The sequence below is a fragment of the Pleurodeles waltl genome, chromosome 9 (genome assembly GCF_031143425.1).
Source record: "Pleurodeles waltl isolate 20211129_DDA chromosome 9, aPleWal1.hap1.20221129, whole genome shotgun sequence".
In the NCBI taxonomy this organism is placed as follows: Eukaryota; Metazoa; Chordata; class Amphibia; order Caudata; family Salamandridae; genus Pleurodeles; species Pleurodeles waltl.
The window spans coordinates 1,011,531,087-1,011,554,378 of record NC_090448.1 but is presented as its reverse complement, the minus strand read 5'-3'; the positions used below and the strand labels follow the sequence as shown (position 1 = coordinate 1,011,554,378).

Genomic DNA, 23,292 nt, shown 5'->3' with positions numbered 1-23,292 from the left:
CTAAATCTGAAAGGTAGATATTCACATTCTCATTTGTCTTGTCCACCACAAAGGATAAATAGTAAAAAGCTCCAATTTACTTGTCTTTAAAATGGTTTCTGTGGTTGTTGATGACCAAGTCGAAGTTGTCTGTGGGTCTAGGCTGATCAGTGCTGAGCCTGTCAGCTTCTGTGACTTTGTACCAGCTGCGGCTTGGAGTGCTGAACCTGGTAGGGGTGTTGACTTGAGGAGTGTTGATTTGGATGTGGATGATGGAGTGGTCAGTCCATTTGGTGAGCTGTGCGATGGAGTTGTATTTGATGCGGTCGCTTGTGGTGAAGATGGGGTCCAGAGTGTGTCAGTTCTGTGACGAGCTTGGTGAGCTGATGTTGCTCAAGATTTTGAGGAGTGCTATGGATCAGGGGTCATTTAGATCTTCAATTGTGAGCAGAGAAAAAAAAAAAAAAAAGTGAAGCTGTTGGTAAAAGTTGTTCGGTTCCGGGTGGCCGGTAGGCAAAGGTTCCAATCAAGGTGAATTTTTCAGAGATTTGCAGCTTGAAGTGCAGGCGTTTCGGGAATAAAGCGGTATTTTCTGTGGATATTATGCATTTGATCAATTCCTTGTAGATGATATTCGCGATTCCTCCTGGCTTGTGAAGGCAGCCCTGTCAAGCGATCTTTTAGCTTGGTGGGATTGCTGTAGTCAACTTCGGAGCAAATGAGGGGTTGAGCGAGGTCTCTATGATAGAGGATATCTGGTGCGTTGCTGCTCAGAAGGGCCTGTTTTGGGTTTGCTGAGTGATCGTGTGTTGAAAAGCATGCGTGGGTGTTGACATGTGGGTTTGCTATGGCGTGTGGGGTAGAGTAGGAGTGTAGGCGTTGTTGGTGCTTGTGTGGGGTGTGTTGGGAGGGGGCATTGAGGGTGTTCGTATTTGTGTGGGGGCTGGGGTTGGGTGGCTGCTGGAGAACCAGCAGTGGATATAGGTAAAAGCTCCTACTGTGGTGAGAGGTGCAGCGCAGCAGCAGTTGGAGGAACGACGTCCTGCAGAATATCGCTGGGCAGGGGTCAGATCAGGGTTCTGGGTGCAGGGGGGGGGGGGGGTAGTTTGAGATAGTTTCAAGCGTGGATGGGCACAAACAGGCTTGCTTTTGCCACGTCTTTGGTGGGCCTGCAGTGCATGTGCTTTAAGTCCATGATGCAGCTGTCATTAAGTAGGTCCTGGGAGGGGGGAGGATTCCAGGGTGCCGTGATGTCGTGTCCTGTGCGGATGGGAAAATGTGTGTGATATGAGGTAGAAGCTGCCAGAACTAACCCACCACCAAGTTAGTGCAATGGTCTCAAAGTATGATGCTTCAAGAGCTCACGTTAATGACCTGTGGCAGGGGGGCTGAAGCATTTGGAGGCAACTTGGTGTTTCCTTTACTACACATTGGTAGAAATGTCATGTCAATTGTAGCTCTCTAAAAAGCCCAACATTTCCTGGAGCAGTCTGGTCCATCACGGAGGAGGCAGACGGGTCCAGAAAATGAACTGGTGACCGGTTTAGCACAAATAGGCAACAAGAATTTGGATGCTTGAATGCCACACCTACATTTGGGGAGATTTTTAATCTATAATTACAATGAGGATTTCTTTATCATCAAAGGGGGCGGGAGGGGGGCTAGAAAACTGTTGGCTCACTGTTCAGAAAAGATCAGCATATCATGCCCTCCAGTATTCATGTAATGGCTGTTTCATCACTGCAAAGCAGGAGTAATAGTGCCACCTTCCTAAATTGATAACCTAGAATCTAAACTGCCCCTGTTCCAGCTTGTCTTAATCGAGAACAGTAATGAAGTTCACCACGTCCACGTTTCACCATTACACCCTCACACCCTCCAAGATGGCAGACATGAGGGAATATATTTTGTTTCTGAACAGTATGGAGAGAAAGCCTGGTTGTCAAGGTGCACTTAAAATTACAAAGCAAGATTACTATCTGTTCACAGTTGTGGTCATCGTGAGCTAGGCTAAATGATGAGAAACAAAAATAAAGTTTTCAGCAGCAGTCTACAACATTTAGGAGACCACTTTAACATGTCATTCTGCAAGGTGATAACTGACCTTTTGGAGACCCAATACGGCAGAACATGTCACAGGGCCAAATTGTTCTTGATTAGGTTGGAGTGGGTGCTATGGGAGGGGTGCAATACCTTAACATCCAGCCATACCATGGCCTAATTTATATAAGTTCTGAAACAACCTGCACACTTTGTTTCCTTATTTATGTAATATTTCCCCACCCTGCTAGAACGTGAGTCACTGAACTATGAACTGGAGAAGGCTCTTTAAAAATCTGATTTTTCTGCAGACTGTTTATCTTTTTTGCTCAACCCTATATTTTTGCTTGCTGCTTTAGAACTCTGTGCACTTTAACCTCACTTTAATGTGCCCCCTTTAAACAAGGTCAAATTGGCATATTTCTGATTGGTATAGTTAACTTACCTAGAAGTCTCTTGCACATGGTACAAGATGATAGGGCCTGGAAGGTAAATGCCACTAGTGGACTGCAGCACTTATTCTGGCATCCACTACAGTGGCAGTTCAAACCTGGATTCCGTCCTACCAGCTTAGCCCTACTGTGGCAGTTTAAATACTGCAATTCGATGTCAAAATAAAAAACTATAAAGAATCAAAACCTCTGTTTTAAATGTAAAAAAATCATCCCCGTGTAGGCCTTGTAGCCCACAAAAGTAGGATATTTAATGTTAACATGTTTTTACGATGACTAGCACCCAAAAGCTATTTTCACTGTTGTATGACTAGTTGTCCCATGAAGAAAATGAAAGTACAGATTAAATTACTAGTATTGTATTTCAGGAATGGCAGTAGCTAGTAAAAAGGTTAAGTTGGGATAATAAACATTTAAAAAAGCAACTTTTAGAAAGTTACCTTTTCCGCACATGAAGTTTCTGGAGGCTAATTTGCATTTACTCGCAAACTTCTCCCATCCAGGGATTAAAATATGAATGTGTGTGAAAAAGGTGTGAAATGCTTCTCAGCAGCAAACAATACACTGACATGACTGGGCAGAAATGACTCCTCTGAACCTCACAAAACATTCAGGGCGAGGGCTGTGAAGGTCTTTTTTCACATTAGAGTGTCAAATCCTGCTCGACAGGTCTGCTGAGTTTACATGAAACACTTCCGGTCACATATGTCTGGCTGCTGAAGACATATGTGCTAATAGACTTCTGTCTCTGGGTTTTACATATGACAGTGTGTGCACACTTGAAAGGAAGGGAAACAGGGTGCCAATACAATTCTTGTATACACTGTTTGGTTGCTGGAACACACTACTTTTTTCTGTCTTTGGATTAATTGTGGGTTTAGTTGCTGCCGCAAACAGGATTTTTATGTTTAATATGTACCACGTTAGGATTACTCCTAGGACACTATATATATTACATAGTGGCGAAAACTTTGTAGTTATAGTTAGGACCTTTTTTTCCATAGACAAAACTTTTTTTGTTTTGCCTACAGCTTTGGGGCCATTTTCAAAACGTATACCTTGGTCATCTCGGCTGCTGTCTTGAACGTTTTGGGGGGTGATCTGTCAAAGGGGGGGGGGTTGCCCCAAAACACCCCCACCCCCATTCTATGTCAATGGGATTTATCAAATTTTTGCAACACGACTAAAGCCCAAACCACTGAACGGAATTATACCAAATTTGACAGAAAGCTAGCACTTAGTCCAGAAAGCACTCGTTTTTTGACGTGGTGTTAATCCGTTCAGTAGTTTGAGATATTATTATTTAAAAAATATAGATATAGTTATATAGGGAGGCGGATCCGGACCCAGATCAACGCAAAAAGCAAGGCCCTGACTGGCTGCCTGTAACCTGATAGAAAAGTTGCGGCCGCCATTTTGTCGCAACGGCTCAGGGGAGGGAAAAGAAGAGTGTAAAAACACATAAGGGGTCATGAGACAATTATCCTGACCCCATAGAAAACATAGAGGGGTCCATTGTGGGCATAAAATTGCTCAGTTATTTTTTTCCCATTCGATTCGCAGATCTACGGGTGGATCCGCTGATCCAGAGGGAGGTAGGAAAAGGAGAAAAAAATAAAAATACCCACACTGACAGCATCCAACTTCATGCTGCACACAACCAAAGGCAAGGGAGCAAGTTATAATTAACCTTAGGGCACGAATTATAGTTAGTTGTGATAACTCTAACTAGCTAATTTCTAAGGTTTTGTACATTAAAATATGAGCCTAATTATAATGTCCCTGTAACCTTTGTTTTTTTCAGTGAAGTTCCATTGTTTTTTTTTTTTTTTACATACAGTAATTTTCATTACTATATGTTAATCCAATCACCGCTGCCAACTGCCAGGCCCAGGGTACGGCCTTCAGCCATGTGCACCAGAATGTTCGTGAATAAGTGTGCAAAAAGTAGCGTTGCAATTGGCTGACTGCAACCTGACTAGAAACTTGCAACCACCGTTTTTTTTTTTTCTCCACAGGACACGGTCTACGGGGGGTGGAAATTGACAGTGGCATGGAGGAGTCAGGGTGACAGTACCCTGAACCCAGGGGTGTGATATAGGTGTGTTTTAGGGGATGATTATAGGTTTAATATAATTATGCGTCAAAGCGCACTACATGCGTGAAAAATAGCGAATTTCCATGAATGTATGTAATTTATTGGCAAAATATTTGTGATTACGGAAAACTTTGAAAGAAAACCCACAGACTAATTTCATTCACTCATACATTCACTCAGAGGCTCACACGCCCACTCAGCCACTCACACATCCATTCACATTCAGACTGACAGAGACAGGTCCTGTTGCCAACCTACGCTTTGGTTTTTTAAATAAATATATATATATATACACACATACATACATTCATACGCACCTAAGTTTAGTGAGGAAGACGACTTCTGCCATTTTAAAAATGCCCAATGTGAGTACTGTTGGACCCAGAAACATTACACCATTTGTTAGGGCATGGTCAGAAGTCACTCCCACCCACTAACTTGTGGCATAATGCGGAATCTCCAGTCACCCACTTCAGAACACTCATTGGCCTAGGGAAGGAAATAAGAGCTGGACTTGCTAAGCAGAGTGTGGGCGGACTGGACCTGCTCCCTCTTGTACCCTGGACAAAGAAGAGGAGTGCAAGGGTCATAGGACCAACCTCTTGTTCAAGCTGTGAAGATACAAGAAGCTACAAGAGGGCTTTCTGCAACTGCCCAACTGAGCAGTGGCAATTAGACTTTGACTGGATCCAGCTATAGGGCTCTGCCTGACACCCTGTGAGTCTAAATGCCTCCCCTGAGATCCTGGAGGCTTCAGTAGTGTATTCCATTGGAGGACTGGGGATTAAAGGAGTAAAGTCAGAAGGTAAAATCTTTGACCAGGACAAGCCTGGTTGGTGTACTTGATCCATATTCCATCACCTCCAGTGTCACCTAGGCTTTGGTCTTTTGCAACCACTGACTTTGATGGAATGTCATGCTTCTGGCACTGTTAATTTTTGAAAACGCATACATTTGTATCTCTGGCTTCCTTTATTGGATTTTTGTCAGTTTGTTTAATAAATTCTACTTTATTTTTTTTTATTATTATTAATTAGGATTATTGTTGTTTTGCATTTTAATTGTATTACTGTTTTCACACTGCATAAATAATTTACACACTCTCCTAAATGGGGGGGGAGGGACTTTTAATTCAGTGACTAAGGTTTCACCCTCACAAGGATTTTGAGATGGGTAGTCGACCCAATCCAATTTCTTACTACAAAGGCCCTTAAAAGTTCAGAGAGAAAAAGACAGCTGAGTGGCCTGGTCGAGGTATCCACAAATGTGGTCAGCAATACTTCTTGTGTTAGCTGGGACAGCCACAGGTGAACTGTGAGCTAGTGCCCCAAATTTAGGGTTCAGGCAACAACGGGTAATAATGAGCCCAATGAAGTCAGGGTTACCTGCAGCACAAGTGAGCAGAAAAGAAAGGTGTTCAGGAATCCTGAGCAAGACAGTCTTCTCCAGAAGATTTCTGCCACTCTTCAGAGTACACTGTTGCATACTTGGATCACAGCACTCTACGAGGTAACAAAAATACCCTTGCCTATCCCAAATACAGAAAATATTATTCTGGCGGTGGCTACTTGTATCTGAGAGGACATGGTCTTGACTTTTTCTCCTGTTACTCCAGTTTATGGAGATAATGCAATACTGGGGTTTCCACCCAAAACCTACATAGAAACATATGTCTGGAGTTTTTAGCTATGAGACACTAGGCCCGCATTTATGACAATGAGTACGCTGTTACAGTCTGAAGCCAGACTTTGACAACTTTGTCAACCTCGTCAATCTTTGTGGATTGAGCATCAGACTTTAGATACAGCAAGTTTATATTCCATTTGTATCACTGGAGGGGAAAAAGTTTTTTAAAAAAAGAAAAGAAGAAAAAAAATCTTTGTCAGAGGTCTCGAGAATGCAACTGCCTGGTCCCAGTACCAAATGAATATTGGGGAACTACATGGTATATCTCCATGAGATTAGTTCCAGTGGGAACATCAAGAAAGCCCCAAAAGGTTTAGAACAATAGGTTAACTTGGATAATGTTTGGTGTACCATGAAACATTCACAGGACTCTGGTTGGGTTAGGCCTAGAAGGCACCCCAGAACAGGTGTTGTCTAATTAAGCCCAATGGCATAGTGAAGGATGCTTGGTCTTTACAGTGCCTTGTATTCACCAATTTCCAGATTGAGGAGCCTTCCCCCGAGTGTCAGGATGAACCATCATGGAAAAAACAAGATCACCCAACAGTGTTGAATGTCCCAAGGGGCTGAAGCGGTCTCCCCAACGTATATGCCTCAGAATTCTGCTGCATCCGAAAGTCTGTCAAATCAAAATATAGGACACTATCAAAGAAGCCATGTACTCAATCATAAAGGTGGGGGAGGGAAGTGAGCTTCGGAGCGCACAGTCAGGTGCCAAATGTTAACGCTCCAATGTACATCAGCACTTGACAACAGAGTAATGTGGGCAGTGTTGCTTCAAGCCAGTCACATGCTAATTATCAGAAGTGTGACAAAGTACATGGAAGCTAGTGGTTGGACCAACCTATCCATAGGGTAACATTCACCCATAAGTCTTCTGACATGGGCCCCGTTAACAGGAAACTGCAGAAGCTCAGTGTCATTATAGTAGTCAGCGGATGGGAAAAAAAATAATGTAACATTTGGCAGGTATCTTTGAATTAAAATCAATAGTAGCACTGAAAATGCCTATGCGTTAATGTCTGAAAAATGTCAAACATTACTAAAAAATGTTTTTTGTTTTAATGTTTTACTTACGTTGGAAGAGGGTTCTACACACCTTTATGTAATCAATGCCTGGGTTTTCATTCTCAGTGTTCAACAACGAAGAAGCAAGATCAGAATTAATTTTTTCACCCAGGCAAAACGTTTTCCACCTTTCTTCATCTTGTAGCTGTGGCTAAATGTAGGAAATATTTACAGTCATAAAATTATCACAGTGCTTCCATTATTATTAACAGAAGTGACCATATGCATACACAAGTTCTTACCAAAAAAATAAAACAGGCTTAAATTGTTACATACAAATACAGTAGCTGCAAAGTGAACCGACATAGATGTGTTTTATAGTACAGACCTGAATTTCTAGCTACTATCATATTTCATGGGAGCCGCTGTGCTCCTGACCTAGGTGCGCTTCGGAAATCAGGAAGCCAGCACTCGCCATAAACTATCCACCTCTGTTCATGATGGTGGCAGCAATGAATTGCTTAAAACTCTTTTTCAAGTATTTGAACGCAGCAAGCTTCGGACCTTTTTGTTCATGAATACTGGCTAAAGGCGAAGGGGATATATATGTGTTAAAACTCATGGATCACAGGTTACTCTTGCATTGTCTGAAATTCTTGCAGTCAGTCAGTCCACCTAGATGAGCAACAAATATGCATCATAAAAGCCATATCGAAAAAAAAAAAAAAAAAAAAAAAAAACTGCAAAGGGCACACAATTTTGGTTCAATGTTTAAAATACAAGCGTTTACAGTGCAAGGGTGTCTATCTTTTAGTCACTTTCCATCTTGACCTGACTTTTGATCACTAGTTCTCACAAGACATCAGAACATCACGCGTTAATCACCGATTGTGGTTCACAGCCTTTCATTCTATGGTTCACATTTTCCTATTTTATTTAATGTTTATTACCCCTTTCTCTTTTGGTGTAACCCTACACGTTTTATTCACTTGCAAACAGATCCTTCCTATTATATTTACACTTCAGTGGCTAGCTACTTTCTCAGATATTACCTCTACCCGTTATGTATGTCTGATTATTATCTAAACTCCAGGGGCCAAGTGTGGTAGTAGATTACATATCCTTCTCTAGTACATTTTCACTACTTAAAGTAGGTTGTGAATGATGCTCTTTTCTTCAGACTTCACTTCCACTTGATTTTCGGAACTCAACATGTCTTGTAGAGTTCTGAATGTGGATCAGTTTTTCTTTAGATCTTGACACATCCCATTTAAAATTCAGTATCTACATATAATCTATCAGAACTCAATGACTTTGAAACACAAAAAAAAAAAATCAAAGAACCTGAGACTCTTAACGACGATCAATACAATACATCTGAAAAGGCTGATCTTTTCTTCTTCTCTCAACACCTCTGTGTTTTAGGGGAAATTAAAAAACGCTACAGATATAATAAAAAAAAAAAAAAAAAAAAAAAAAAAGAAGATCTCTCCCCGACCACGTTAGAAAGCTAACCTTTCATTTTCTATACCAGGAAATTATTATTCACACCTCTGGTAATAACATCCGCTGGGGCCCACATCTTTCGCTTACAGAACAAACTCCATTATTTGTTCTTCTCTCTTTTCTCTGCTCTAAACCATCATACAGAACTTCCTCCACAACAATGCTCTAATCCTCCTACTACAGCAGACTCTAGTGTCCTACTACTACCTTGTTACCTTTTAAACCTATCTGACATACATCTTCATCCTTGGTCTCACACTTCAACGCATCTACTCCTTCCCCATCTACCACTAATCTCAATGTTTATTTATGCCACCTAGTTGTGTCTTAATCACTCTATCACATTCTTCTTATATCAACTAGTCCTTTCCTAAGCCTGTACAAACTGCCTCACGTTATCTCATACCACCCCTCATAATCAAATACATTTATTCCATTTTCCTAGATCTCCTTCATTACAATCAACATCTACGTCACCTACTCCTTTCTTAGTCACCTATGACACTGGCTAACCATCTACTTCGGAACGGTTACACAAGTCTTCTCTTTTATACCACCTTTTGTCATTGTCACCTCGGATGCTTGCCCAAACTCCCATCCATCTCTGGACTAGGGCATTACTGGCTGCGCCTGGCACCCCTGGTTCAGGGCACTGTAATTCAGTATGTTCCCTTTGCTGGTGTGACAGGAGTTATGCCGCTCAGGACCGTGGCTGCCACATGTGCTGCCTGGATATACCCCCCCCACCCCAAATTACTACCATAGTCAATCATGTGCCCATGCAGGTGTGCCAAAAACTATGATGGGATGCCCCAGCAGAGAGGCAGGCTAAGCAAGGATTCAAAGATGCACCGCAGGATCAGAGAATCCCATCACACCCAGGACGTGGTCAGGTGCTTGGCTTTCCTCCCTGCTGATAAGAGGAAGCCTGTGCTTGGAGTCTGCCTTTCACCGGTCTTGCTGGCTCTCCAGCTGAGATAATCTTCCAAATGGACTCCACCTTGAGGCACATAATCTTCTGAAGCATAATTTCGAAGAACTTCCTTGGAATGCCAACCTCTCCCAGCACTGTCTTCAGAGGCTTCGGGTTAGTAATTAGGTAGAGAGAGTTAGATATATTGGTTTGGATTGTGAAACTACTCTCGGATTGTTGAACTGGTCCATGCATCTACATACTGGAACTCTGCCTCGCATTCAAACAAAACCAGACAACCTTTGTTTCTTTTCAGTGCCTTAAATTGTGGAACAGGACCAGTATCACAACAATTTCCTTAACTATAGCAAGAAAAAGGTACTCCGCCATTGATACATTGACTATTTACTCCACATTGAGAATTTATTATAATGCAACTGTTGCTATAGTGGTTCTTGAATATTTTTTCAGTTTCTGAACAATGTTACCATTCACGTGAAATCCATGTAAAAGAAAACAACGGCATGCAACTGAAACTGATGTTAAGAGCAGACTGCTTGTGTTCTGTATAGGTCAAAAGAACAGGTTACTTACCTTCGGTAATGACTTTTCTGGTGGATACATTAACTACCTTTGGATTCCTCACCTAATGAATTCTCCCCCATTGTGCCAGCATTCGACGGAAATCTTCTTCCTAGCTTCTGCACGTCGACGAGGATGTCACAGTTGCCCACGCGACGCCGTCTGACGTCATACAGGCAATAAGAAGTCCTCGCCGACGTGCTGACGTCATTACCAACATTTTTTACGTGCCTGAGAACAATAATCCAATGAGATGAAAGACAAAAGCAATATTTCATGACATTGTAAACAACACATCATTGCGAGAAGATGGACTACAATTTTTTTTTTTAAATAAATAAATATATACACTAAAGATAAATATATATACACACACACACACACACACACACACACACACACACACACACACACACATACACATGCACATATATACATAATCTACACCAGTCCTCAAAACCAAGAGGAGCACACTCAAGAATTACTTGGTGAGACCAAACAGGCAACGGGGAGGCGGGTGGGACCGTGAGGAATCCACAGGTAGCTAATGTATCCACCAGAAAAGTCGTTACCGAAGGTAAGTAACTCGTTCTTCTAATGGATACAACTACCTGTGGATTCCTCACCTAATGAATAGAGTCCCAAAGCAGTACCGCGTCCGGTGGTGGGTGCCTGAATGGTCAAACCAAGAAATCCTGCAGCACTGACCGTGCAAAATGGCCGTCCCTTCTGACCTCAGAGTCCAAGCAGTAATGTTTCGCAAAAGTGTGAAGGGACGACCAAGTTGCGGCCTTGCAGATGTCGACCACAGGAACACCTCTGGCCAAGGCCGAAGTGGCCGACTTAGCTCTGGTGGAATGAGCTCCAATACCATCAGGAGGATCCTTCTTTGCTAAAGAGTAACACATTTTAATGCAAAGAACAACCCACCTGGAGAGTGTTCTCTTGTGGACTGCCTTTCCTCTCCTCTTGCCCACGTATCCGATGAAAAGCTGATCCTCCAGCCTGAAATCCTTCGTCCGGTCTATGTAAAAGCTTAACGCCCTCTTTGGGTCCAAGCGGTGTAGTCTCTCTTCTTCCTTTGAAGGATGAGGCGGAGGATAGAACGTGGACAGAGTAATTGTCTGGGCCAAATGAAAGGGTGAAACAACCTTCGGAAGGAAAGCAGCCTTGGTCCTCAACACCACCTTATCCCCATAAAAAGTTGTATAAGGGGTTTTTACCGATAAAGCCTGCAACTCACTTACTCTCCTTGCAGATGTTATAGCAACCAGGAAGACTGTTTTAAGAACTAACAACCTTAAGGGGCAAGAATGCATAGGTTCAAAAGGGGACCCCATAATTAAAGTTAGGACTAAGGACAAATCCCATTGACGCATAACGAAAGGATTTGGAGGGAATTTATTCATAAGGCCCTTTAAGAATCTAAGTACTATAGGAGATTTAAATAACGAAGGCTGGTCTGGAAGACAAATGAAGGCTGACAAAGCAGACAAGTAACCCTTAATAGTAGCCACTGCACAACCCCTCTGTGCTAAAGACAAAGCAAAAGATAAAACATCTGACAAATGAGCACGTAAGGGATCAATCGGTCTCTCTCCACACCATACCACAAATTTAGACCACCTATTAGCGTAGATAGATTTAGTGGAGTGTCGCCTGGCCGCTAAGATAACATCCACTACATCAGGCGGGAGAGAAAAGGAACTCAGGTTGCCCCGCTCAATCTCCAGGCATGAAGGTGCAGACTCTGGAGGTTGGGGTGTAAAACCTGCCTCTGCGACTGCTAGAGGAGGTCTGCCCTGAGAGGGGGACGGAGCGGAAGGCACAGTGAGAGTTGGAGAAGGTCGGAATACCACACCCTCCTTGGCCAATCCGGAGCAATTAAGATGACTTGGGCCCGGTCTTGGCGAATTTTCCTCAACACTCGAGGAATCAAGGGTGGGGGGGGGGGGGGGGGGGGAGAAACGCGTAAAGCAACTGGTCGCTCCAGGTTCTCTGAAACGCGTCCCCCAACGCTCCTTGCACCGGATACTGGAGGCTGCAGAATAACTGGCAGTGCGAGTTCTCCCAGGTGGCAAACAGATCTATCCGAGGAAACCCCCACAACTGGAAGATTAGACTGACTTGATCTGGATGGAGACGCCACTCGTGGTCGGCCGAGAAATGGCAACTGAGACTGTCCGCACGTACATTCAAGACTCCGGCCAGATGATTTGCTACCAAGCAAATCTGATGGTCCTTTGCCCAGGACCATAGCCGAAGAGCTTCTCTGCAGAGAAGGTACGACCCCACTCCTCCCTGTTTGTTTATATACCACATCGCGGTAGTATTGTCCGTCAGGACCTGAACCGACTGACCGCGAAGGGATGGGAGGAAGGCCTTGAGAGCCAGACGTACAGCCCGTAACTCTAACAGATTGATATGAAATATCTGTTCCTCTGGAGACCAAAGCCCTTTGATCTCCAGGTCCCCCAGATGAGCTCCCCACCCTAGAGTGGAAGCATCCGTTATGACCGTGGTCACTGGTGGAGGCTGCGTGAACGGCCTTCCCTGGGAAAGATTGTCATCCGCAATCCACCACTTCAAATCCGTGGCAGCATCTCTGGAGATCTTGACAGAACCTTCGAGGTCTCCTTTGTGTTGAGACCACTGCTTTCGGAGGCACCACTGAAGAGCCCTCATGTGCCAGCGAGCATGCGTGACCAACAGTATGCAGGAGGCAAACAGACCGAGCAGACGTAGGACCTTGAGGACTGGAATGACCGCTCCACTTTGAAACATTGGAACCAACGCCTGAATGTCTTGAATCCGCTGAGGCGGAGGAAAGGCTCGATCCAATGTTGTATCCAGTACTGCCCCTATGAACAGGAGGCGTTGAGGGCTCTAGGTGAGATTTGGGCACGTTCACCGAAAAGCCCAGGTCGAACAACAACTGAGTTGTCGACTGCAGATGATGCAGCACAAGCTCCGGGGACTTGGCTTTGATCAACCAGTCGTCCAAGTAAGGGAATACTGCTATCCCCTTCCTTCTGAGCTCTGCCGCAACCACCGACATCACCTTCGTGAAGACTCGAGGTGCTGAAGTAAGACCAAACGGGAGGATAGTGCTGCGACCCTACCACAAACCGGAGATACTTCCTGTGCGACTCGAGTATCGGGATATGAAAATAAGCATCCTGCAAGTCGACAGACTCCATCCAATCTCCCTTGTTCAACGCCAAAAGCACCTGAGCTAGGGTCAACATCTTGAACTTTTCCTGTTTGAGGAACCAATTCAAAATCCTCAGGTCCAGGATTGGTCTCAACCGACCATCCTTTTTGGGAATCAGGAAGTACCTGGAATAACAACCTTGACCCTTTTGCTGCTCTGGAACCAACTCCACCGCGCCCTTTAAAAGGAGGTCTTGAACCTCCTGTTCTAACAGGAGGTGTTCTTCTGAACAATAAGATGGGCGGGGCGGGATGGGGGGCGGAAACTCTCGAAAGGGAAGGGTGTATCCTTTTCCTACAATGCTGGTAACCCAGGCGTCTGATGTGATGACCTCCCACTTGTGAAGAAAATACAGTAACCTTCCCCCTACAGGAGAGGAGTGAGTGGGAATTGGTGGAAGCCTAAGGCTGCTTCCCCTGCTGCACCCCTCCACAGGAAGAGGCAGAGGCAGAGTGCTGCTGAGAGGCTCCCCTGGTACAGACCCTACCCCTCCCTCTAAATGATCTATAGGTGAGAGAGGAGGTAGGCTGATCGAATTTCCCCCGAAAGGAAGAGGAGGATGAGCCACAACCAAATCCTCGAAACCGCCTAAAAAATCTGGAGGAGGCAGAAGAAGTGGCTTGCAGTCCTAACGACTTGGCCGTAGCCCTGCTCTCTTTAAACCTCTCCAAAGCCGAATCTGCCTTGGCACCAAAGAGCTTGTCCCCATCAAAAGGGAGGTCCAACAGGGTCAACTGCACATCTGAAGAGAACCCTGAGTTGCGAAGCCAAGCCTGTCTTCTCGCAACCACAGCCGTGCCCATCGCTCTGGCCACCGAGTCAGTTGTATCCAACCCAGATTGGATAACCTGGGTTGCAGCAGCTTGAGCGTCTGACACGAGATTCAAGACCCCTTGAGGAACCTCTGTATGCGAAGATGTTATTTCGTCCATCAGAGCATAACTGTACCTCCCCAAAATACACATGGCGTTGGTGGACTTTAACGCCATGCTACATGACGAGAACACTTTCTTTGACTGCATATCCATCTTTTTTGAGTCCCTGTCCGCGGGCACTGATGGAAAAGATCCAGGCGCAGATCTTGTAGAACAGGAAGCCTGGACCATCAAGCTTTCAGGCGTAGGGTGTCTGGAAAGAAAACCAGGGTCATTTGGTGCAGCCCGATACCTCCTGGACACAGACCTATTGACAGCCGAGGAAGATACCGGCTTCTTCCAGACCTCCAATACAGGTTCTAGCAGCGCCTCGTTAAATGGCAAAAGAGGTTCTGCTGATGTAGAGGCCGGATGTAAAACCTCAGTCAGCAGATTTTGTTTCGCCTCAGTTACCAGCAAAGGCAGTTCCAGGAAGTTAGCTGCCTTCTTTATCACAGCATGAAAAGTGGCCGCCTCTTCAGTATACTCCCCTGGAGATGACAAGTCCCACTCAGGGGAAGTATCAAGGCCACTAGCTGTGTCCAGTCCATGAAGACCCTCGCCAGAGTCCTCAATTTCTCCTTCCTCCAGGACCTGCTGATACTCTTGTTCCTCCAAGAGACGGAGAGCACGTCTCCTCGAATGTAGCCTCTCCTCAATTCACTGGATCCGTCCGACGCCGGGTCAGGCGCCACAGGTAGCTTCGACACCGAGCCAGGAGTCGGATGAAGAGAAGTCTGCCTCGGAGTCGCAGAAGGCCCTGACGGTGTCACTGGCCGAAACACCGAAGCCGATGAAGCCGAAACCTCCGGAGCCGAAACCTCTGGAGCCACCGGAGCAGACACCGGCGCCGAGCCCACGTTCCCCAAGGGGAGAAAGGGGATGAAGGGTGCTGGTCGCAGCGGCACCGGAGCACCCAAACTGAAAGCCAACGGACCCGAAGGCCCAGTCGGTGCACCACCTGGAGCCATCTGCTGAAAGATGGAAAACATTGCATTTAAAAATGCAGTATTATCGGCTCCAGGGGCCGGGAAAGCCTGATACTGGGGTGCCTGGATCGAAGGCGACTCCGACGCCAGCCTCGACGTGCCGACGTCGGTGAGAACACTTGAGGCTGTGGCACCTCAAATACTGAAGGCGGCTGCCCGGGCAAGGTAGGCAAAGCTGGAGAAGGCAACGGCATCGATGGATGAGGAGTGACTGTGGGACTGACCTGCCAAGTCTTCCGACGCCGAGTCGATGGCGACCTCGACCTCTCCTTACTCGACCGGCGCCTTGATTCACGACGGCGCCGGGAGTCTCGATTACGTCAATGAGACTTCGGCGAGGAGGATTTTCTATGGTGCCTCTTCTCCTTTCTCTTCGACTTCGCCATAAAAGGTTTGGCCTCTCGCTCCTTCAGGGCTTTCGGATTCATGTGTTGACATGAATCACACCTGGCCACATCATGGTCGGAACTCAAACACCACAAACAGTCCGAATGTGGGTCAGTAACCGACATTTTACCCCCATGTAAGGAAATGCCTCCTTGGCATGGTTGCCCCCTGACTTTTTGCCTTTGCTGATGCTATGTTTACAATTGAAAGTGTGCTGAGGCCTGCTAACCAGGCCCCAGCACCAGTGTTCTTTCCCTAACCTGTACTTTTGTATCCACAATTGGCAGACCCTGGCATCCAGATAAGTCCCTTGTAACTGGTACTTCTAGTACCAAGGGCCCTGATGCCAAGGAAGGTCTCTAAGGGCTGCAGCATGTCTTATGCCACCCTGGAGACCTCTCACTCAGCACAGACACACTGCTTGCCAGCTAGTGTGTGCTAGTGAGAACAAAACGAGTAAGTCGACATGGCACTCCCCTCAGGGTGCCATGCCAGCCTCTCACTGCCTATGCAAGTATAGGTCAGTCACCCCTCTAGCAGGCCTTACAGCCCTAAGGCAGGGTGCACTATACCATAGGTGAGGGTACCAGTGCATGAGCATGGTACCCCTACAGTGTCTAAACAAAACCTTAGACATTGTAAGTGCAGGGTAGCCATAAGAGTATATGGTCTGGGAGTTTGTCAAACACGAACTCCACAGCACCATAATGGCTACACTGAAAACTGGGAAGTTTGGTATCAAACTTCTCAGCACAATAAATGCACACTGATGCCAGTGTACATTTTATTGCAAAATACACCCCAGAGGGCACCTTAGAGGTGCCCCCTGAAACTTAACCGACTGTCTGTGTAGGCTGACTAGTTCCAGCAGCCTGCCACACTAGAGACATGTTGCTGGCCCCATGGGGAGAGTGCCTTTGTCACTCTGAGGCCAGTAACAAAGCCTGCACTGGGTGGAGATGCTAACACCTCCCCCAGGCAGGAGCTGTGACACCTGGCGGTGAGCCTCAAAGGCTCACCCCTTTGTCACAGCCCAGCAGGGCACTCCAGCTTAGTGGAGTTGCCCGCCCCCTCCGGCCACGGCCCCCACTTTTGGCGGCAAGGCTGGAGGGAACAAAGAAAGCAACAAGGAGGAGTCACTGGCCAGTCAGGACAGCCCCTAAGGTGTCCTGAGCTGAGGTGACTGACTTTTAGAAATCCTCCATCTTGCAGATGGAGGATTCCCCCAATAGGGTTAGGATTGTGACCCCCTCCCCTTGGGAGGAGGCACAAAGAGGGTGTACCCACCCTCAGGGCTAGTAGCCATTGGCTACTAACCCCCCCAGACCTAAACACGCCCTTAAATTTAGTATTTAAGGGCTACCCTGAACCCTAGAAAATTAGATTCCTGCAACTACAAGAAGAAGGACTGCCTAGCTGAAAACCCCTGCAGAGGAAGACCAGAAGACGACAACTGCCTTGGCTCCAGAAACTCACCGGCCTGTCTCCTGCCTTCCAAAGATCCTGCTCCAGCGACGCCTTCCAAAGGGACCAGCGACCTCGACATCCTCTGAGGACTGCCCCTGCTTCGAAAAGACAAGAAACTCCCGAGGACAGCGGACCTGCTCCAAGAAAGGCTGCAACTTTGTTTCCAGCAGCTTTGAAAGAACCCTGCAAGCTCCCCGCAAGAAGCGTGAGACTTGCAACACTGCACCCGGCGACCCCGACTCGGCTGGTGGAGATCCAACACCTCAGGAGGGACCCCAGGACTACTCTGATACTGTGAGTACCAAAACCTGTCCCCCCTGAGCCCCCACAGCGCCGCCTGCAGAGGGAATCCCGAGGCTTCCCCTGACCGCGACTCTTTGAATCCTAAGTCCCGACGCCTGGGAGAGACCCTGCACCCGCAGCCCCCAGGACCTGAAGGACCGAACTTTCACTGGAGAAGTGACCCCCAGGAGTCCCTCTCCCTTGCCCAAGTGGAGGTTTCCCCGAGGAACCCCCCCCTTGCCTGTCTGCAGCGCTGAAGAGATCCCGAGATCTCTCATAGACTAACATTGCGAACCCGACGCTTGTCTCTACACTGCACCCGGCCGCCCCCGCGCCGCTGAGGGTGAAATTTCTGTGTGGGCTTGTGTCCCCCCCGGTGCCCTACAAAACCCCCCTGGTCTGCCCTCCGAAGACGCGGGTACTTACCTGCAAGCAGACCGGAACCGGGGCACCCCCTTCTCTCCATTCTAGCCTATGCGTTTTGGGCACCACTTTGAACTCTGCACCTGACCGGCCCTGAGCTGCTGGTGTGGTGACTTTGGGGTTGCTCTGAACCCCCAACGGTGGGCTACCTTGGACCAAGAACTGAACCCTGTAAGTGTCTTACTTACCTGGTAAAACTAACAAAAACTTACCTCCCCCAGGAACTGTGAAAATTGCACTAAGTGTCCACTTTTGAAATAGCTATTTGTGAATAACTTGAAAAGTATACTTGCAATTGAAATGATTCAAAGTTCCTAATGTACTTACCTGCAATACCTTTCAAACAAGATATTACATGTTAAATTTGAACCTGTGGTTCTTAAAATAAACTAAGAAAAGATATTTTTCTATAACAAAACCTATTGGCTGGATTTGTCTCTGAGTGTGTGTACCTCATTTATTGTCTATGTGTATGTACAACAAATGCTTAACACTACTCCTTGGATAAGCCTACTGCTCGACCACACTACCACAAAATAGAGCATTAGTATTATCTATTTTTACCACTATTTTACCTCTAAGGGGAACCCTTGGACTCTGTGCATGCTATTCCTTACTTTGAAATAGCACATACAGAGCCAACTTCCTACACCCCACATTCTCGACAGGGCTTAAAACCAGACTTCCTCTGAGACATAGTAACCTCAGAGAAAAAACACGCTGTAACTGTCGAACAGCAACAGTAGCTCCCTCGAAGATAACCGTTTCGAATGGCACGGAAAAAAAGGGAACTGACGTCGGCACGTCGGTGAGGACTTCTTATTGCCTGTATGACGTCAGACGGAGTTGCGTGGGCAACTGTGACGTCCTCGTAGACGTGCAGAAGCTAGGAAGAAGATTTCCGTTGAATGCTGGCGCAATGGGAGAATTCATTAGGTGAGGAATCCACAGGTAGTTGTATCCATCAGAAGAAATGTTACTTGTCAAATTAAGCTTCCCCATTCTTTCACAAGCCCCTTGGTATGACTACAACCGAATGCATCTTGAGTATCTGCTCTCTTTTCCCTGCCCCATTCACTGCTAGTACTGAGCACAGTCTTTGACGAGTCTGGCCGTTCTGACGGGGAAGGAGTCTTGTGTGTTCCACATCATTACAGCACCAACAGTCAGGTCTACAGGTCAGTGAAAATTTGACTGACACTCCAGACATTTTACAACTCAACAGGTTACTGAGAGCAAACACTATTATTCCTCCATGGAAAAATTATCAAGTCTTGGGCCACGCGTGAAGCATCGTCAAAGCCCTTTGACAGGTTCATGTTACCCATGAAGACTGTTTTGCAAAATACTATCCTTTCTAAGAAGAATTAAGTCTCAGAAATCCACTTGATGACGCAGACATCTTATTTCTAGTTTCTATCACACACAAGATTTACTCGATCTATCATACATTGCACCAATTATCATTGTTCGCAGCCTCTGTAGATGTATATTTTCACTCAAAACCTCAACATGTCCATAAAGTACCATTTTTTAATGTACCGTGCTTGTTCAAATAAAGGAACTTCGTTCCACCCTGGACTCTTCCTGACATCTCCAAACAGGACATACTTGCTTTTCTGCACGACTAGGGCTCTCTTAATAATTATGCTTCCATCATTATTTCGCATCCACTTCCATTGCGGCAGGACACACACTACAGCACAAGAAATGTGTGGTGATAAACGTAGTATATACCCAATCAAGCTCTTTCTGAACCCAATCCCTGCACCAAGTATCAAAGTGATCTCACAATTCAACACATTTAAAACTAGTGGCACAAACAAAAATATAGATCTTGATCTTTTAATCTTGACAAATGTTGCAAACTGATTCGATTCAGATTGTTATGAAATTTCAGGAGCACCTTGTTAATTACTTTATTTGCTGTGATCGGAAAGACAGGCTTTGTGATGGAGTTGGGGAAGTTCACAGGAAATCTCTCCACTATGCGGGCCATCCTACCTAGGCGTAAAACTAATCCCATTGCATGTTGTTTTTAAAATCAAAACTACAAGCTCAAACTCAGCCATCAGGAGACCACTAAAATTAAAGTGAAGTTTAAGGCGTTTGGCACTACCTTCTACACAACAGCAGCATATGCTGATGATATCTTAATCTTTACCTCGATCATGCAGAAACCCATCCCTGAACTGGTTCAAACCATCCAATTATTAGGACTATGTGTCAGCTTACACAAAAAAAGACCTAGGATGGCTCATGTATAGTCAAGGGATTAAAACCACTATAGAACTGTGAAATTTCATATGGAAATACAAACGTTTGTCTAAGCGTGGCAGACCCTTAGTGTAGATTCTGGTCTATCCACAAAGCATGCTGGTAAGCAGTCCCTGTTTAAGCTGTATTTATTTCCTCTCCGCTAACAACTGATTAAACTGTCAGGAGGTCAAAGGTCACTTAGGTCATATGCTCTACGAGTGTAAACGTGTTTTCTTATTATGTGCTAATAACAAAAAAATTCTGAAGAAGGTGCATAACTTCAATATGACTAATACAGCTTCTTCGGTGGTACTGGGGATCTTTGCAATAATAGCCTAATCGAAGTTCCTAAGACGAATCACACAAACTAGCTATTCTCCATCAAAGCTTTTGCTCGGACATGATAAGCTGTGCCGAGCTTGAAGCCACTTCTCTGCACTGCTCAAGGAGCAGCCCCGAATGAGGCCGATTGTCACAGCAAGCTGGTACGACTTCTGTCCATCATGTAACTTCCAAATTAATGGTCAGATACCAGAGTTTCTAAAGGATCTGATCGCTGATTTTATCTCATGTTCATAGGTTTAAAGACACTCAGGTCTCAACGTGGCAAAATAAATATGGTAATAAATAAGTCATCTCCATGTACATGTAGGTAATCTGCGACTATAGCTTAAACAAACATTTCAGCGACCATAACAGACAGAAAGTTGCCAATCTCGATGGGAGGCAGACATGATGCTAACATTAATGCACATGTCTAAAACTTCACACCTTTTATTAGAAAGAGATAAGAATCTGCAGGCAAGCACATAAGAATAAAAAAAGGAGTCTCAACAGGACTTGACACAGTATTCAGAACAGCATGATTTTAAAAAGTTGCTGAATTTTCTCTATATGTACAAAAGGGGTAACTCAAGAGTCCCCACTGCCTTGTGCATAACACCTGCAAACCAGCTAACCTCCTGTGAAGAATATTGAATGCCTCCTTCAGGAGATGTGTCAAAGTTACCATCATTCTGGAGAACCAGGTAAAGTTCACATCCTTCATTAAAAAAATACATATGTCTATATTAGGCATGTCTAGACCATCTGAGAGGACTAGTTAGGTTGAGCATAGCAGCACGCAACCAGTGCTTTTCCGACGTGTTGGTAAGTATCTGGGCTTTCACGCCCATCACTACCACTTGTTTGTGGGCTTGCCCTTCAAAAGTCCTTTGATAAAACTGGTAAATGGTTTACTTTTGTCCCTCCTTGGGGAGGTTTAGTTACCACCTTGCCCATTGCCGCTGTTACAAGGCTAATTACAATTTTGCCGATAAGTTCGACTGCGAGCGAATTTCTTTTTCCTTTTGTGTGTCTCTTCACACTGATGCTCATGGCAGCCGTGGAGCTGTGAATCGGCTCGCTTGTGTGAAACTGTTACTTTTCATTTTCAATTTATGTGGCAAGAAAAGTCGGATTAGGAGTTTACAACACTAATAACTAATTCGAGCAAATGTGAAACCCATTGCATTGCAAATGCTTGTTTTTTTGTGCAACGAATCACTGGGCGTGTATGTGGAGAGATGCAGAAATGAACTGGCCTCCAAAAGGAGACCTTTAACTTCTTTAGCCACTATAATGATGTTTTCTGATTTCAAGGGCTAGGATGGCAATGAAGACTGCAAGCGGGGCTGATGTTGGGCCTGGTGTTAAGGCCAGTAGGACTAGCACAGTGTACAATGGTGTCCTTCACTGAAGCAGTACCAAGGTCAGAGCCTGTGGAGTTACAGTGTACAGTGGAGCTTGGGGCAGTGCCTTGGGAGTCATAGAACCCAGATGATTGGGAGGCAGCCCTAGAGAGGGGGAAACAAAAACGAACAAAAAAACAAAACAAAAAAAACAGCATGGCCTGTGGAAATCTGGACTAGAGTGGCAGATGGGGCCGGGACCTCAGATTTAAGATACTTAAGAATCAGGATCAAGTATTTAGAGGACGACAAAGAGACTAGCAATTGAGAACTTTACACTAGATCTCTGAATGGGAGGGACAGCATTTCCTAGAGGACAGGGAGGACTTCTTCTAAAAGTGTTTATAGGAGATGACACACTGGCTGATCACTCACTTTGGGAGACTAATCGGAGGGAGTGGAAAGGGACAGTTTAGAAGTATCATCATGGGCTCAGATTCAGAACTTCATTGGCTCCCTGCTGGCTTTCGAGTAAAGGGATGTACAAAGGTCAAAAAACGAGTGGTCATGGCAAGGACTGAGACACCAAATACAGATGTAGTATCGTTCTGGCAGAGATAACTTGTCTGGTTCCAAACAGAATGGAAAGCAGGCCCTTCGAAAGGACAAAATTGAGTTCCTCTCCAGCCTTCACAGGGACTTCTTCCCTTCACTACACAAGAGCGAAGAGGCAACCAGCACCTCTGCTGGGGAAAGGCAATGGACACTAGCAATGCCAGAGGACTAGAAAAATCTGCTATTCTCCTCCTCACGTCCTTTTCTGATGCAAAACAAGGACGTGTGTAGTATATAGTATACCAAAATGAGGTATACTGTGCAAAGAGTCCAGGGGTAGGTTCCCTTACTAGTGGATAGAGGCTTGCTCGAACAATCCCAAGGTGCTCTCTTAGGGGGTGGTGTGGTTGAGCAGCCTTAAGCTTATCAGAGAGGAGTGTTACTGTAACAACTGAATAAGAAGATCCACACCAATTTACAAAAGTAACAAGTATCTTTATATATGTTTAAGCACGAGAATCAATACGACCAGGTCAGTATGTTTTGAAAAATAAATATTTTCAGTTTTGAAACGTCGACAGTGCAATTTTCTGAAGCTGCAATATTATCCTACGGTAGAAAAACAAATAAGGCAAACAGTAACTCAGTGACTTTCAGGACCAATCTTCCAGATGAGTATGGGGCAGGGACCTGGGCACATCAACAGGTTACCTCGGGCAGCACCTCGGTGGCCGGAGTAGAGGTGTAGTTCAGTGTCAGGTGCCCCACTGAAGTCAATGGGGATTGGTCAGTCAGAAAGATACTGCAGGCAGAGACTGGAGGACCAGTCAGGACGAGCCAACAAGAGGGTTCAAATCAGGTGCAGGTG

The 23,292-nt window shown here is 45.5% G+C and overlaps 1 protein-coding gene across 1 annotated transcript in view; it reads right to left on the bottom strand.

Annotated features, from left to right (window-relative positions):
* Positions 1-23,292, bottom strand: part of GEMIN2 (gem nuclear organelle associated protein 2) — a 148,812-nt gene that overhangs the window by 75,353 nt on the left and 50,167 nt on the right. The window contains exon 5 of the mRNA XM_069208611.1: positions 7,355-7,474. Within this exon, the coding sequence (XP_069064712.1) occupies positions 7,355-7,474 (120 nt within the window). The remainder of the gene's footprint in view (positions 1-7,354; positions 7,475-23,292) is intronic.